Below are 17277 nucleotides of genomic sequence, written 5' to 3' on the forward strand. Positions count from 1 at the left end.
GTTATCAACAATGCTTTGAAACAGACTGATTGCATGGCCTAATACTGCAATTCTCTGTGGCCATTCCTATTTCCTTGCACAGCATAATCCATCATTCCATGAAGTTCAACAGTAAAAAAAAATGGGTCAATAATTTTGATATGTTGAACACAGAGCAGATTATTAGCAGTTGTACCAGATGGCTCTTGCATATGCAAATATTTGTTCAAAGCTTGGTGGACTTTGGAGTGGGACATAAATTTAGGCTGAGACATAAAGGTGCCAGAAATGGCTGGCCAAATTGCTTTAGTGAGCAGACGATGAATTTTCATGAATTCACTATCAGACTGAAAAGCAGAAGAAAAATCACTGATTTTTATTCTGGAAAAGGAATAATTGCTTCAGATTGAATAAACACTATGTAAAGGACAAATCAATGATACACTGTACTTATTCCGCTCCCACAGTGACTAAAATTTTCTACCTACAGCCACATGTCTGGGAGAACAGGGGAACAGGTATTTAACTTCAACTCTATTTGTAGCAGAGAGCTTTTCCTTCCAAAAATGCCAGCTGGGTCACACTTAGCAAATTTCATGGGGAATTATTGTTTGAGATACAAATCAGAGAGGAACTGGTCAAGTTATTCAGGTTGGCAGTCTTGAAGCTCAGCTTTTCAGCTCAGCTACTGGAGTGCAAGAACCCTCCTGCTCTCAGGGGTCTGCAGCACCCAGCACCCATGGGGAAACCACCACAGGGTTGCTTGGGAAGTCACAGGGGCCAATGCTTTAGGTTTCCTCGGTCTAAAAATAAAGAATTTTAAAAATAAAATTATGATAAAATTTATGATAAAAGCAGGAAATTAAACATATACAGATCTACATTTTGTTTTAGGGAAAGTCACTTCCAGAAGAAAAGTTTCCTGCAATCTTTTCAGCCATTTATGAGTGGCCTGATCGGATTCACGATCCTTTGGATCAGCGAAACTGTGGAGCATCCTGGGCTTTTTCAACAGCAAGTAATATTTCTTTCTACTCCCTTTGAAAGTATTGGTGATGTTAGATGTGTAATGAAATTGTAGTGGTTTGTAACAAAATAATATCAACTTACTTTTCACCTTTTATTACCAAATAGGAACATTTAAAATTGCTACAACTTTCCCTCTATACTGTCCCAAAATCTTTAAATGTCAATCTAAGCTGCAGCACTTTGCTTTTCATAAAATTGTGTAACATAAGCATGTGATCAATCTTTGTGACTTAATTTGGCCAGTGGGTCCTCACAGGTGCAGGTTTCTGCAACTGCTTATTTAAATCACAGCAGTAAGAAAAGGAAAGGACCTTTAAGGTCAGCTAATCCCAGCTCCTTGAAAAAAACCAGACTGAACATGCTCTTTTTCTGATATATCTTATCCACTGCAGTTTTAAAAAGAGAAAACCAAGAGACCTTTTAACAGCTCTTGACAGAAAACCGCAGAGATGAACAGAAATCTGAGGGAAAGACTTTGCAGATATTGTGTCTAATTTTTCCTTTCCATAAACAAACATTTTTGTTTTAATTCATATAATTATTTTCAAAGTTATGTAGTGTGAGATGCCTTCACGTGTTGTTTAGGTGCATCTAACATTTTTAGTCTGGGTTTTCAAGATTAGTTGTTGCTCAATGAACAGGCAAGCACTGCTGTATAATTTTTTCTTATCATAAATAATTTCTGTAAGTATGCCAAAACTTTATAATAAAAGGCTTTTATACATATGAAAATAAATTCATTATCATGGGACACTTTTCAAAAGCACAAAATACAGTTGTCATCTGATGTCAGCAAACTTTGTTTTCCAAAGTCTTCCTCAGAGTTCACCAAAATTAGTTTTGATTTTGATCAGGATTTAGATTTCAAGAGATTTTTTAAAACTTTATTTTAAAATTGAAAAATGTGGGGCTAAAAGTAATACAAATAAAATTTAATCATAGGTAATGACTTGCAATGAGGCTTAATGATTGTTTCATTGTCATTTGATACAGAAAGTAGAAGCACCTTAGTTTCACCCACAACTTAGTTAACCTAGTCTGCCTTTAAATCAGTTCATAAATATATAAGTACTAATAATCATGATTATCTGATTGAATTCAGATAAGGTATCTATGTCTGAGGAATAATTTTGTGTAATAAGGGAAGGTGATCCAAAGAGTCCTACATTTACACTTCAATATAAACATCTCCAAATATTCTTTGTGATAAAACCAAAATATACTTTCAGTCTTGAATTTTCTTCTTCATAGGACTGCTATTTTTTTTCTTTCCCCTCACATAAAGGAAAGAAAGGTTGGAAAGAAAGCAAGGAGATTTGGACATTCAGCTGCAGAAGGTTGGGAAGTAATTATTTCTTCTGCTGAAGACAACCAGATGTGAATATGCATTTACAAACATGATAGAGAAAATTACACAAATGTCTCATCTGATATTTAGGTATTTTGGACTTTATAATAGCCAGTAAATCTAGGAATTTGTCATATAACAGCAAAGCTGCTCTTGATGCTTTGGAGTTTCTCAATCCTCTCTCACAAAAGTCTGGACAGATTATATCAGTACTGTTTAGTAAATATATGTGCACAGATAGAAAATATTGAGGTTGTATTTCTGCCCCTCTTTCACAAAAACAAATACAAAGTTGTGAGTAATTGTTTGATTTTGATAACAGAAAATTTATTTTCAAACAGGTGTTGCAGCAGATAGAATAGCAATTCATTCAAAGGGTCAGATCACAGACAACCTTTCTGCTCAGAACTTGATCTCTTGTGATACCAGGAATCAACATGGATGTAATGGTGGGAGCATTGATGGTGCCTGGAGATATCTGAAAACACATGGGTAAATATTTTATCTGTCTGTTTAGATTATTTTAAATTGAAACAGTCGCTTAATTTGCAATAAGATAATACCGTAAATGTACTTAAATCTTCTGTGTTTCTTGGGATACAGGCTCATCATTTGAAACAGCCTTGAGTAAGCAGCCAGTTGCATGAGACAACATTGTGAATATTTAAAAGAATTGAAATAAATGGGCAGGAGATCTTTCTCCTTTTTAATGCCTTTATTAAAGATATTCAGCTCAGGTGGGGAGAAATCGACGGGTCGCGCCCACGCCGCCGCTGTCCCCAGGAGTGGCACGGAGGAGGAGGGTGATGCAGCTCTGTCCGCTGGTCTGCAGGCAGAGCTGGGGACTGCGTCCTCACGGGAGATTGGCAGATTCCTACTTTTCGGTCCAACACTTCGGGTCCCCTCCTTAGTGAACATCCTTTCAGGTCAGGGTGAGAAGCAAAAAGGATCCGAGCAGGTACTGGACTGCGCGCCCATCCTTAGACATCACCTAGGGTCCCCTAATTCTATATTGGCTCGTTGTTTTTAGGGGTTTTCCTGGGAAACTTTTGGAGCAGTGCATTTCTCATCTGCATACGTGGTCTCAGGCCACTCCTATTCTCCTGGGCTGCCTGTCCAGGTGTAGCTCCAGGGCAAGCACTGGGAGGACAATGGCTAAATCACCAACCATTGACGGGCAATTAAATAAGAACTCTTAACAATGAAGCTAATTTGACAGCAATTGGTCCAACCGGTTTTAGCTCTGTAGCCTTAAATAAAAATAGGTAACTTTTTATTCATAACAAGAATCAAACACCTTTTCTCTATAAAGCAACTTGTAATCATCTCATTCCAAGGTTGTTCCAGAGCACAACACTCTATTAAGGATTATACCTAGATTCTTCCTTCAGATCAGACTAAGCAGAGTTAAGAGCTATCAAATTCCCCATGAAAAGCTAGAAACTTTAAAATGGGATAGAATCATTTATGGAATCACAAAATTATTTTGGGTTGAACTTTGGAGGTGACCTGATCCAACATTCTGCTCAAAGCATGACTTTGAAATTAGATCAGGCTGTATAAGCCATGTCCCTGGACACAATTTGAGTATCTTCAAGGATGGAGGTTCCACAACCTTTCTTGCAGCAGGTCAGTTTTTTTGACTTATGGTCAAACACTTTTTTCTTATATCAGCATTTTCCTTGGTAGAACTTGTGACTGGTACTTTCCTTCCGGCTTTTCACTATGCGTCTCCAAGAGTTCTGCTCCTCTGTACCTCTCCTTATGTAGCTGAAGACAGGAATGATATACTCTTTTGGCTTTCCCTTCTCTAAACTGAACAAGTCCAGCTGCCTCAGCTCCAGTCCCCTAAGTGCCTTCCAATGGATTTGCTCAGTTTGTCAGTGTCTTTCCCAGGGAACACATAGGTGAAAATACAGCTCCATCTGCCGAGTAGTAATTTGAGGGGAAGATTAATTTTCCACAATGTCTTGGTTATGTTCTTGGTAACACAGCCCAGTATTGACCATCCACATTTGCCAAGAGGGCTCACTGCTCACCTACATTCAACTTGGTGTTTCTCAGGACCTCATGTCCTTCTCTGTTAAATGACTTTCTACACTGGCAGTGCCCTGACAGTACCTGGGCAGTTCTGGCTCAGAGGCAGGATTTGCCATCTGTCTTTGCTGAAATTCGGGATATTTCTGTCAGGCTCATTCCTTCAGCCTATTAACACTGCTCTGAACAGCAGCCATGCATACTAATCACTCCTTAAAAGTTTTACATTCTCCACAAACTTGCTAAAGGTGCCTTACATGTGGCTGTCCAGATTGCTAATAGAGATACAAAAGTGTTGCTTTTGTGTTGTCTCCTGGGGAATGCCATTAATAAACAGACACCAGTCACTTTGATCTGTCAACCTTTCACCATGCAAGTCCACAACTGACCTTGTAAGCAATTTACCTAGTCAAATAAAGTAGAGGAACACCACAGAAATCTATGCTGAAAATGTCACTAAAGACAAGGTAAATGATAGGTACTGCTTTCCTTATTCTCTATGGAGCCAGTAATTTAATCATGGTCAGACTGTCTCATCATATCATCATTACCTGTCATGGTAAATCTGCACATCCTGCTTTCAGTCCACTCCTTTAAGTTTGTGTGCCTGGAAATAGCTTCCAGGAGAAGTTCATTAATTGCATTTTAGATACCATAAAATTAAATCCTGCTGTTTCTCACATTACCAGAATTTTTTTATTCTTTCTCTTTCATACCAAAATCTATTTCCTGTCTTGCTTTCATACAATCTCATCCCTTACTCTGATATATCGGAAACTGACAGACAGAGTGATCTAAGGTGTTATCTGTGTCAACTTTTGATTTTATTTATAACACAACCAAACAAACAAACAAACCATGTCAAGAGCAAAAGAATGTCAGACGTGATGTGTCATAGTTGACATGGCACTCTGGGGATCCAGGAGAAGACCTGTCACACTATACAAGTGATAATTCTGCCTTCTGCAAGTGTATAAATCTATTTCTGATATGACAAGAACTTTGTATTGTTATGGGGACAGTTTACTTTGAGTGCTTCTCTATCTTTTTCTCTCAGGTCTTCAACACTAAACTGGCTTTTACTTAGGTTTTAAGAAGGAGATCCTTCAACTGAGTGATTAGCAAAGGCCCCTTAGCACCTTGGGAGCTAAGGAAAAAGGCTTCATTAGTGAAGAAATGAAAGTTATAACGTGACATTTTAATAGTAAGCACTTTTCAACTGCAATACTTTTCTGTAACTGGAAAAACAGTCTCATTTTACTCAGTAGCTCCTGTTTTTAGGAGAGTAATTGCAGGTCTTTCTCTCTGGACTGTTTACTTGCCTGTTAAAAACAGCAGCACGAGAATTGCTGCTATAGATAAGAAAAGTGAGAATAATTTTTATGAGCATTATCTCCACAACAGTTGGAGCGTCTTATTTTTAAAGGAAAAGCTGTAAAAATGCAGCAATAGGACAATCTCCTGGTTTTCTATTCCTTCTGACTGTTATCCCTGTACAGGCACAACTATGACAAGCCCCATAATAATGAAGTTCTTCCTATGCCAGAATGTAGTATTATTTTGACCTTAGCACTGTGGTTAGTGACATGGCCTGTTATACGAAGCAATTTAAGTATAAAAGAGTTAGCTTATTTTTAAAAGAAAAGTAAGGCAGGCTGAAGCTCTACAAGGCACTTCATTATCAACCTAGCTGTACCCTCACAGGAGCTTGTTCTGGTGTGAATGCAGTAACTTGATGTTTGACCTGACTGAGTAGCAGTATGACAGTGATGTGCTGAGCAGGCTTTCTGACTGATGTGAGCCTGGAAACATAGAGCCACAGCACCTCAGCTACACAGCACACCTGTGAACTGTCTTTTCACCTCCACACTGCCAAGTACTTGCTTATTGCTCAGCCTCATGTTAGTCACCAGCCTCTTGCAGCTGATCATCTCAGTAAAGAATCTGAAGGGCAGTTGTGAAAACCATCATGAATTTTTGGAAACTATCTAAATCTCCAACAAATCTCAGCAATCCAGGATTATTTTCTTAGTCATTTATTATGCTTCTTTGTTGCCATGGAGCTAGCTCCAACATGTACAACATCACTATGCTATGAAAGACCTTTGCTTGCTACCCATTTTTATCCCTGATCATTGATTTGTCGTCAAAGTACCACACATGAAAGTATCCCTACTTACCTATTTTTATAAATATTTCTATATTCTGCTTTTCTTTCCTCAAGTTCAAATGATATTTCAAAACCCATTCTAACATTTCCAGACACATATAAACATATTAAGGGAAATATCCAAATATCTTTAGAACAGATACTGGAAGAACACATGAACAGCACTTCTGGTCTGGAAAGTGTCCCTCTAGCCCAACGTTAAGTCTCTGACAGTTGCCAAGAGCAAATAATATCAAGTTCAACAATTAAAAAAAAAGTTTTGATTTACTGGACTCATAATTTAATCAGTTTTGTAGCTAAACCCCATAATCCATAACCTTTCAACTGTGACAATAAAAAAATGGAATTTTATGGCATACAAGTCAGAAATGTCTTTTGAATGAGCCCTGTCAAATAGTCCTTGCTTCCACACACTTCCAGTTGACTTATTTTTAGGAATTGTTATATTGCAATCATTGTGTCATTATCTCCATACTCTGCAATAGGGAGAAAACACATTGATTTTCTGTGGGGCCTTGTAAATTATCACAGCAGGCATCCAGTGCTGTTTAAAGTTTCTGCTGTTTTGATTTCTGGAGTGTGCTCAGCTCAGGTTTTTGACAGATGTTCAGAAAAATCAAGTGCTGACCTAAACTATCCCCAGTGAAGTCAGAAAAAGATTTGCATAAAGCGCAAGGAAGCTAGGCCAGTGCTGAGACTTGACTTTTCAGAATCACTAAATACCCAATTAACAGTGAAATCTGCTGTAAGTGGAGCTGAAACACTGTTTAAATATCACTTTGTCTTTCTGCATTAATTAAAGAATAAATATGTATTCTATTACTAATTATCATTAGTTTTAAATGTTTCAGTTACAAGTCATAATTTGGGAGAAATAAGTGTTCTTGAAAGCATCTATTTAACTAATAAGGAAAACAAAAAGGTTATATTCATCAAGAATGAGAAAGAAACACTTCGTTTTCAGATAGTATAAAAGTCAGACATGAATGTAAATAGTGCTTCCAATCACAATAGGGCTTAATTGGATTTGTACCTTGGGCTCTTGGCAGCTGTAGGGTATGAGAAAGATGTTATCGTTATTAGCCAACTTGCAAATAACATAGTCTAATATTTAGGATTATTTTCTTATCTCACAAGTCAAACATATAAATGCAACAAATCCAGAAAAAAATTAATTAGACTGAACACACAAACATGACTTCAAATGAATTTTGTCAAGAATATGTGAACACACTACAGGGTTTTCCCGGTTGGCCCTGGATTCTGCTTGTTTCTAACATTATTTTTGTGTATATGTATCAATATTTGTGCATATAAACATATTCACATCTATTTCTGTTTTTCTTCTATGGCTCTTTTGGAAGGGTCTTCTCCTTGAAGTATTTTTAATGTTTACTGTGGTGCAGATTCTTCAGCACATACGATATTATACTTCAGCACATGAAATTGTGCTTCAGCAGAAAGCTGTTCAATTGTGTTAATCAAAGCTGCAGAAACTGTGGTTGATGAAAAGATTCAAAAATGACTCTTAGTTCAGAGATCTTATCTGGATTACCATGCAGCTCCAGTGTGCTGCTGTGTGTATGTGGTCTACTTTGGGCAGAAAGAAAAAGATTTTTCAGATTTTCTATCACCAAATGCTAATGGTAAAATGTGATTTCTTATTCAAAACAGCTGAAGCATATATGGGCTCATCTTGTAAAACTCCTGACAGCTAAATATACACTGGCAAGCATAGTTATACTCCATATTGTGTAGAGATATTGTTTTCAATTCCTCAGGTTCAGAAAGTCCAGTATAATTGATGAGCCTCTTAAATACAAATGCTTTTTATAGGACTGACTATTTTAAAGCATTCTGCTTCAGCAAAATATTTGATTGTGCTCTGTAAAAGAAACCCTCTCATAGGCCTGCATGGCATTAATGCAGAAATGTGTATATTGTTTCAGAAACGTCTAACAGCATTCCACAAATTCCATTTCACAAGCCATTTTTGATAAATGAAGCCCATTGACAACATAGGTAATTTATTGATCTTTTTCAGTGTGAAATTTCATGCATCATTAATGAGATGAATGTACCAGGTAACAATTACTAAACACATTTTTTACCCTATCTCTCTCTGGAGAAGGGTGGGAAGAGGACTACTGTAATGGAAACTTAATCATAAATATAATGCATATCAATTGAAGGAAATGCCATCCAGCTGAAAATATGCCATCCACATTTCTGAAGAGTATTACTTGAAATACAACAGGTGCAAAATAATCAAAATCTTGAAGTGAAATGGCAAAAATTTTTGAGCAAGCTTCTTATCAACTCTTTTTTTTAACTACCTGAACAGGGTTGTATCATATGCTTGTTATCCTTCATTTTGGAACAAACACCTGGGGCCATCAGCTGAAAATCAGTGTTATGTGTCAAGTGAATATGGAAAAAACCATACAAATGGGCCATGTCCCAATCCTTTTGAAAAATCCAATCGGTTATACCGGTGTGCCTCTCACTACAGGGTGTCCTCAAAAGTAAGTTCATGAAATTCATCTGTTGTCTCAACAATTTTACTCCTTTGAGGAATAACTTCCTTAACTCCTTAACTTCAAGACTAGAGCTGTGAATTTTCCTTTATGTTGCCCTTGAATTTTCCCAGGAGTTGAAATTCTTTATAGTTTCTCAGTTGTACATAATCTCTTTAAAGTTGACACTTTGTGGTCCTATAGAAATAGAAAAGAAAGTATGCAGTCATAACAATGCAGTTGTTCTTCTTAAACATGTTTCTGAAGGTTTTGTTAATTTGGTAAACCAAATATTCTCCAGCAGAAATACAAGTACAAAGGTATATATATATATATACCTTTGTATATTGTGTGCACTATATATATATGTGCACACAATGATAAATTAGTATAAGTTTTAATTTTATTTAATAAATGTAATCTTCCCTTGCTCTCTGTGTTGCTGCTCTCACCTCCTCTTAGGAAACTGATATAATGGAAGAAATCAAGGACAGAGGACCAGTGCAAGGTACGGTAAGTTTAAAGGATGATAACATTATTAAAATAGACTGTGCAATGACCTCGTATCAAAATATTAGAAAATGCAAATTACATGCCACAGTGAAGAAACCAGTCATATGCACTGTAGTCCATCCAGGGACATTTGGTGGGTAAATAGTGGCCTTAAAGGCAGCATGACTGCATGAGAGCCTGTGAAGAGTAAAGTGACCTTGCACTGGATACGCTGAAAATTTGTGCAAAATGCATGTGCAGGAAATCTGTGTGCCTTTTTTCATGACAGTTCTTTGGTCATTGGTGAAATATCAATTTATGGATTAAATGTTAGCCAGACTCGTTTCTGTAGGGCTGGGGTGGGTTCCCCCATGGCTAAGGCCAGCCCACCAGACCTGCTCTCCTCTGAAGGTAATGCTGAGCTATATGGGCCTTCCAGCAAATCATTCAGTACTGAAATACCCCAGAATTACTCATTTCAGGGCCCAAATGCTCTTGTTGATGCCTACCAGATTTGAATTTTTCTGCTGAACTCTGCAATGAAGATCCCTGACCTCTCAGAGGTCAGAAATACAGAGACTTCAGTAGATTTCAGTCAGAGACTCAGCATTGAGTAGGGAACTGCGAACTTTTTTTTTTTTTTTTTCGCTCGGTACTGTCCATTTGTGGCCATGTATGGTGCTGGCATCAGCTGAAAATGCAGGTTCCTGCTCACAGCCCGGGACAGTGTAACTAGAGAGACTGATTGATGTGGGGCTTGGGATGATGGAGAATGGCCATAGAGCAGGACCTCCACCTCTCTTGGATGGTTGGCTGAAGCAAAACCAAAGAATTTTACTTCAGGGCACTTCTGCATTTCTACTGCCTTTAATTATATAAGGAATTATCATAATCTTCAATTCATTATTCAAATGGTTTTGATTATGAGATAGAATTCATTTCGGTGCATCATGTAGTTGAAATTACTTCTTAAAGCTCTTTATGTGGGCAGCTGCAATTAATCTGAAGTTCAGACTTAACAAGATCAACATAATCAGTCTTTTTTTTTTTTTGTTCTGTCCAAGTTTGTTTGCTCAAGGAAAATATTATTTCCCACACTGCATTTGATCTAGATGCAAAGACAGTAATTTCTGCTGGTTTTAGAAAATGATAAAAATTAGGATCCTCAAGATAGAGTTTCAAACCTCAAACATTTTTCTGGATTAATCTGCTAGTACTAAATTTTACACATGAAATAATCAAAATTCAGCCATTCGTTAGAATTTAGCCACTGTCATGGATTGACACTGGCACAGTGCTAGTTCCCTTATGAAAGGTGTATTTCCAAAATGGTTACTGTGAGATGTGACCCAGAAACAGAACAAAGCAGGCTCTAACTTGGGAATGGAGGGGAAAAAAACCAAAATTTTTTTAATCTACAACATAGACACAAAAGGGAAAAAAAGAAAAAAACACACACAACAATTCACAATGGAACACCTCCAAAACACTCCTCCTCCCCCCACCCCTCTAACACTCAATCTTCTCTAACACTTGATTTTCAGTCCAATGCCATCCTTCACACAAGCTCCCCCCAGTCCATCAGGAGAGAGGAGTCTCCCTCTTGCACCATGGGCCTCCCCAGGGAACACAGTGGAACCTCCTGTGCTTCCATGTCACACATGGCAGCCACCCGAAGAGAATCTGCCGTGATGACCATCTTCCTTCCATGTCCAGTGCTCTCACCACTGTCCATGGATCCTGCTTCTTAGGTCCTTTTAAGAATGCTTTGCTCAGTTCCATGAAGTGGCCGCCTCTCACCATTGGGACACCTGTCCCCCCCATATTCACTCCCCTGGGGCCTGGGGCTCTCAGGAACAGAGATCCTTCGCTGAAGGCAGAGGGATCCACCACATCCTCCACATCAGTCTCTGTTCCCTCTACTTCTCCAAATGGCTTTGTCACTCCTCGCTTCCCGCCAACCGCCTCCCCCAAGGTGCAGTCTCTACATTACAGGAATTGGTTTCGTCTCGTGGCCATGTAAGAGAAAAGTCCAGCCAAAGCCACTCCAATCATCTCCTCCATCTAGGGCACTTCTCATCTGCTGGCATTTCTTCGCCTACTCCAACCTTCTTTGTCTTTCCCATCCTCCGTCCCCTCTCAATTCTCAGCTGGGGAAGATCAGTGTTTTTACAGCTTCCATTGTTTCAAGACCAAAGGGGTTAAAAGCTCAGCCCGGTCTGCCGGCGGCTGGGCACCTTGCCCCTCCGCTTCTCCTCCTGGCCGTGGTGCCAGCACAAGATATTAAATTTCCAGCCTGCACAGGCTCTATCATTCCCTCCCGGGGCGGGGGGGGGAAGCTGCCCAAAACATCCCAGATCTCCTCCACCCCTGCACCTTGCAGGGGCTCCGGCTTCCCTTCCCTCAGGCTGCATGGCCTCCCAGGGGAGGAGGTCAACTCACCTGTCGGAGTCAAAAGAGAAAGTCTCTCAGGAGTGTTCTGCTTTTAACCCCTGTGTGTTCTCAGAGATGTATCCAGGTCCCCAGTGGCCACACCAGGTGCCAATTTCAAATCTGGCCACTGATTGGTTTGACCATAACTTTTCCAGAAACTCACTTTCTGGTCAAACCACGACAGCCACTCAACAATTCAATTTTTTTTTCTTTTAAATTTCAATGCTTTTGTGTATCAGGTTAAGGTAATGTTGTTTGTAGAAAAATCGATATACATAATGGCATATAACTGAGGGTATGCATCACTGAGTGAAATCACTTGCTGTTTTTTCTTTTGGCTATGGGTTTTAAATGGATCACAGTTATGGCCCTGTTTTTTGTCACTGATCCTCTCTTCTATCTTCCCGTATTACAAATGCAACCAGGGCAAAAGTCTAATTTTAAAACCATATCATAATTTTTTCTGCAAATGATCTTCAAATACTGGAGGAGGTTTTCCATTATTCATTCACTTGTCATTCCTGATGAACCTACAAAGTGCTTAGGGACCGTTTTATCTAATATACTAAGCAATGTTTAATAGCTGGGAAATATTCAAGATCCTTTCAAGATCATGATGATGCATGGACTTTGATTTTTGGACATATTCAAAGTTAAGAAAAAAATATATTTTAACAACTGTGAAGTAGTAGGTTTAGGAATGTAACTCAAGATTTTATGTTATACAGCTTTCAAGTTTGAATGACAATTTCTCTCAGACCTACATCATTGTCTTACATGGTACAGAAACTCAGCAATTAGGATATTTTTATTCAAAGATGAAATACTAGTTTTTTTAAGAAATCCATTTTCAAGTATACATAGTGAAATTTCACCAATAATTTTAAAACATTCAGACAGACAATCCTAATATTGCCCATACATCTCTTTTTTTTTTCATGGACTTTAGGAAATACTCTGACAGTTACAACGCTGATGTAGGAAAATTATCCTCTCCAACACATTAGTCAGCCTCGATTAAAATAAAGGCTCACACATTGTTGGCAATACATCAGAGTTTTGACCCCACAAAACTTACAATTTCAGCTGTTATGATCTTGGGAAAAATTTTTATATTTGCTAAAGGAAGTGAATCTTTAAAAATATGAAGAAGATTATCTGCAGAAAGCACGTGTCTATATTAATGTATAGAGCTAAATTTTGTTTCCTTTTGTAGCAACTAGTTTTCATTTCTTGTGTCTTTGTGTGATTAAAAAGAGATAAAAAAATTCCTATTTAAGAATTTTATGCAGGGGAATCCATAGTGGAATCAATCTTTTAATCTGCTGCGTCTATATGCATAGATCTGAAAAGCTCAGCATGACTAAATAGCTCACGCATGAACTATAGTAAATCTTATGAAAATCACTGCCTTTTCTGATTCATTAATAATTAATCTGTTCATTTTGGGAAATACAGTCTTTCCTGTGTGAGAAGGAACAAAATTAGGTGGTGGACTGTGATCAACTTGTCCTGTCCAACTCACAGTCCGTATCAAGTCAAAGTCACTGAGTAAATTAAAATATCTCAGTGGTAGATATAGAATTATCATCATCTTTGTCCATGTTGTACTTCATGCGCTCAGACCACTCTAACTCTAAAGACTGTACCATTATTTAGCTCCTTGCAAGGTATTACACATACATAGGTATATATATATTTACACACATATACAAATGTACATATACCCATGTGCCCAGGCATGCAATGTATATATAATATACAGTCATGGATAAAATTCTATCACATAAACTAAATTTATTCTGGAAATACACTTTAAAAAATTCTACCTCATTTCAATGGAAAAAATTTAGGTATGATATCTGTTCACAGACAAGAATGTGTCTTATTTGGGGCACAGGTTTTATTCTCCTTTGTACTTACAGTTGAAGGCAGCAACATTGGATGAAACAGATGGGCTGAGTCTGTTAATACATGGCTCCAGGGCTGGTGTCACAGCTCAAATGCTGGGGGGGTTTCACAATGGAATGGCCTAAGCACCAGACATGCTGGCATCATGGGACTCCCCTTTCTCAGAGATGAAGGAGAGTCTTTGCTCAGGAACAGTGGATCTCATTGCCAGAGCTTCAACCAAGATGTGATGGGGAAGGGGCACAATATCAGGCTTGTCTGTGGCAAGGCAATTAGCCTCATTTCACCATGTTTTGCTAATTCTCTCTTATCCCCTACAATTTTTGATTGTTTTATATTTTCAGCCAAATATGATAGAGGTTCTTTTAAAGATAGTTAATTTCCTTCAAGTTTATGAAAATGTTCAAGTAGGAGAAAGAAATTTGTTAAGTATGCCAGACAGAAAAAAATGGCAGCATGATCTCAACTTACTGGATACTGCAGATCTATACCAGGCACATATGTTATAAATGGCCCAACCACATAAAAAATGGTCAGTGAGACTTGTACTTTATGGGATTCCCAAGGTGCAAGACTTTAGGAAATTTGATTTCACTAATTCTCATGTTCCAAGTTGTGTGGTAGTTAAAATCATAAGCTAAAAATAAAATGAATGCAGCTTATATTTAATGCTTCTATTTCACTGGAATCTAAAGTTAATGTAGACCTGAAAAGCAGTTTCATTTCTCTGGATCTGGTAGCCCACCATAAAGCAAAGGGTGCTAAGGTGGCAGAACATATGTGAAAAGAAACCCAGAACTATTTTCTTAATAAACAAATGAATGATGCACCTAAGAAATAATAAATAGGCATAAAATGCAACTTGTAGTCTTCGTTCTCTTGCACAAAATTTTCAGTCCATCAGGTCTTTCACCTTACATTTTTTATGAAAAAAGGGGGTGATTTTTTCCACACTTTTAACTAGCAGTCACGATTTATACGTATACAAACAATCTAGTTTTCTTTAAGGAGATTACTTTGTATTTGATGAACTTTAAGTTTCAGAAAAAGGCATTTCACTCTGCCATATTTCACAGGATATACATTTTCTTGAATATGCAGATGTTAGTCTGAACTGGGTAGTTTATATATAAAACTTGGGGAGATTAATTTTATTTAATTAGATTTCAAAATTTATGTAAGCCTTCATGAGGCAATGTTTCCTCTTACTGCGTTAGAAAAAGTCAGTGAGAGGGAGTTTCCATGACAAGAAAAATGAACAAACCTGATAAGAGACCACAGAGAGTACTCTGTTGAAGTATTTCTGTTGGTTCACTCACAACAGGACACTTCTGAGAAATTGATGCTTTTAGTGGAATTGCAAAGTACACAATGCAGTCCAACACACAAGAATTTCATTGGTAAAATGCAAGGAGCAAAGAATAATAGAGGTTATGTTTGCTGACTGTGGTGATTTTTCCCATTGTTTTTCAGCTATAATGAAAGTGTATGAAGATTTTTTTCTTTACAAAGAGGGAATATATCGACACTCCCAGACAGCAGGATCTAAATGGAAAACTCATTCAGTCAAACTCCTTGGGTGAGTAAAGCACATTCTTTTGCCATTTTTCTTTGCCAGCTGTGAGTGTAATACAATGTATTACAATGTAAAACCAAAAACTCAATGACCAGTTTGTAACCCAAAGATTTGACTGTCACAGATGGAATGCTGATAGCTCCCAACATAAGACTGATGTTTCATTTTTGCCTTGTCTACAAATTTTAGAGAGTACTGAAAAGAGGTGTAGACCCATCATCTCTTAATCTACTCTTATATTTGTTCAAATACTTCACATATAATGCTTATAGAATAAACCATTAAACCCCATATAAATATAGTTAAAACCCACATACACACACATATTAAAAAAATTATATATACACACTATATAAAAATACTTGTTTGGGTATTCACAAATATTCCAAGTACATATCAAGTTGTGAACAAAGTTGATATAATTTTCTTCAAATATGCCACCAAACAGAATGCAACTAGAAACATGAAAGTTGACAGTGACCTCCCACTTAAATGGCATAACTTACTGGCACAGCAGTATAGGCTCTCTGTGCCCTGAGTAGAAACCAACTGCTGCTGAGATGCTGCTGATTTTATTTGGAAACCTGCCTCAGAAGCATATATGAAGTACACTAGTGGATTTCCTCTCGAATATAGACCAGGTCCACTATGTTAAGAAGACAAGTATCTAATAATACATATGCTTGAATTACTGAACACACCACAAAGCTTTATTCTTTGCCATGGAGGGAATATACAAGGATGAATTTTTATTACATCAGTGAGTGAATACACAGAAAAATGACTGTAGAATCTCAAGAAAATATATTTTTTGTGGTCTAGAATATCACATAAGTAATGATTCAATGTGTGCTAGGAAAATTACTGAGAGTATTTTCAACAAATATTTCAAGAACATAAAATTGCAAAATAAGGTTAATTTTGTGCTTGTGATCTTGGTGAAGACGTCTTCATGAAGGGCATGGGAATGCCCTTCATGGTTGTGGAAACTGCTGGCTATGGATTACAAGAGTGTGCTTGGTAGCAGAGTGTTTGGTAGTGGCATAGAAGCAAAGAGAAGCAGCAGGCTTATGCCAGATTATCTTTGATACTGCTGCAAAAAGTATTGACCCAGGCAAATAAAGGAAAAACTCCCGATCATATGATTGTAGAGAATATTGCGCAGCAATGAAAAAGAGAAACTTTAGTGTAGAAAAGGGAATTTAGTGTAGAAAAATGGAGCACTAAATTAAGAAAATATGTTTATGGAGGACAGATGGTAAGCGTTGGTTTTTGTACGTGTATTTAAGGTAACAGCCATGAGACACCAACAACATTAGGCAGTAAAATGTGCAGTGCAATTTGAATACTTTAGCTCTGGAATGAGCTGCTGTGAGGCTGTGAGTTCAGGTTTTGGGAGGGATGTGAAGTATGCTTGGTGCAAGCATAGGGTGATGGCAACTCTTCCCTAAGACAAACTGCTCCACATTTGTGCAGAATAACCTACCCAGATGAGTGATTATGCAAGAATAGCACCAGGGGACAAAGTGATGGCTGAGGAGGGAGAGAGGAGGAGATAACTAAAGTGCCAACCGTATGTACCAACCATATGAAGTTCAACAAGGAGAAGTGCCAGATTCTGCACCTGAGATGGGGCAACCCTGGATGTAGAGACAGACTGAGAAATGACATGCTGGAAAGCAGTGCCACAGAAAAGGACCTGGGGAACCTGGCTGATTGAAAGTTGAATAGTTTCCTGACAGCCAGGAAGGCCAACCATGGGGGTTATCAGGCCCAGCACTGCCAG

General features: G+C 37.9%; 1 protein-coding gene across 1 annotated transcript in view; it reads left to right on the forward strand.

Annotated features, from left to right (window-relative positions):
• The window catches only part of TINAG (tubulointerstitial nephritis antigen), a 39720-nt gene that overhangs the window by 12111 nt on the left and 10332 nt on the right, over window positions 1–17277 (forward strand). Inside the window, exons 5-9 of the mRNA XM_041477482.1 lie at window positions 874–997; window positions 2698–2848; window positions 8908–9088; window positions 9542–9587; window positions 15389–15494. Coding sequence (XP_041333416.1) covers window positions 874–997; window positions 2698–2848; window positions 8908–9088; window positions 9542–9587; window positions 15389–15494 — 608 coding nt within the window. The remainder of the gene's footprint in view (window positions 1–873; window positions 998–2697; window positions 2849–8907; window positions 9089–9541; window positions 9588–15388; window positions 15495–17277) is intronic.

This window comes from Pyrgilauda ruficollis, unplaced genomic scaffold, assembly GCF_017590135.1.
Source record: "Pyrgilauda ruficollis isolate IOZ18807 unplaced genomic scaffold, ASM1759013v1 scaffold40, whole genome shotgun sequence".
In the NCBI taxonomy this organism is placed as follows: domain Eukaryota; kingdom Metazoa; phylum Chordata; class Aves; order Passeriformes; family Passeridae; genus Pyrgilauda; species Pyrgilauda ruficollis.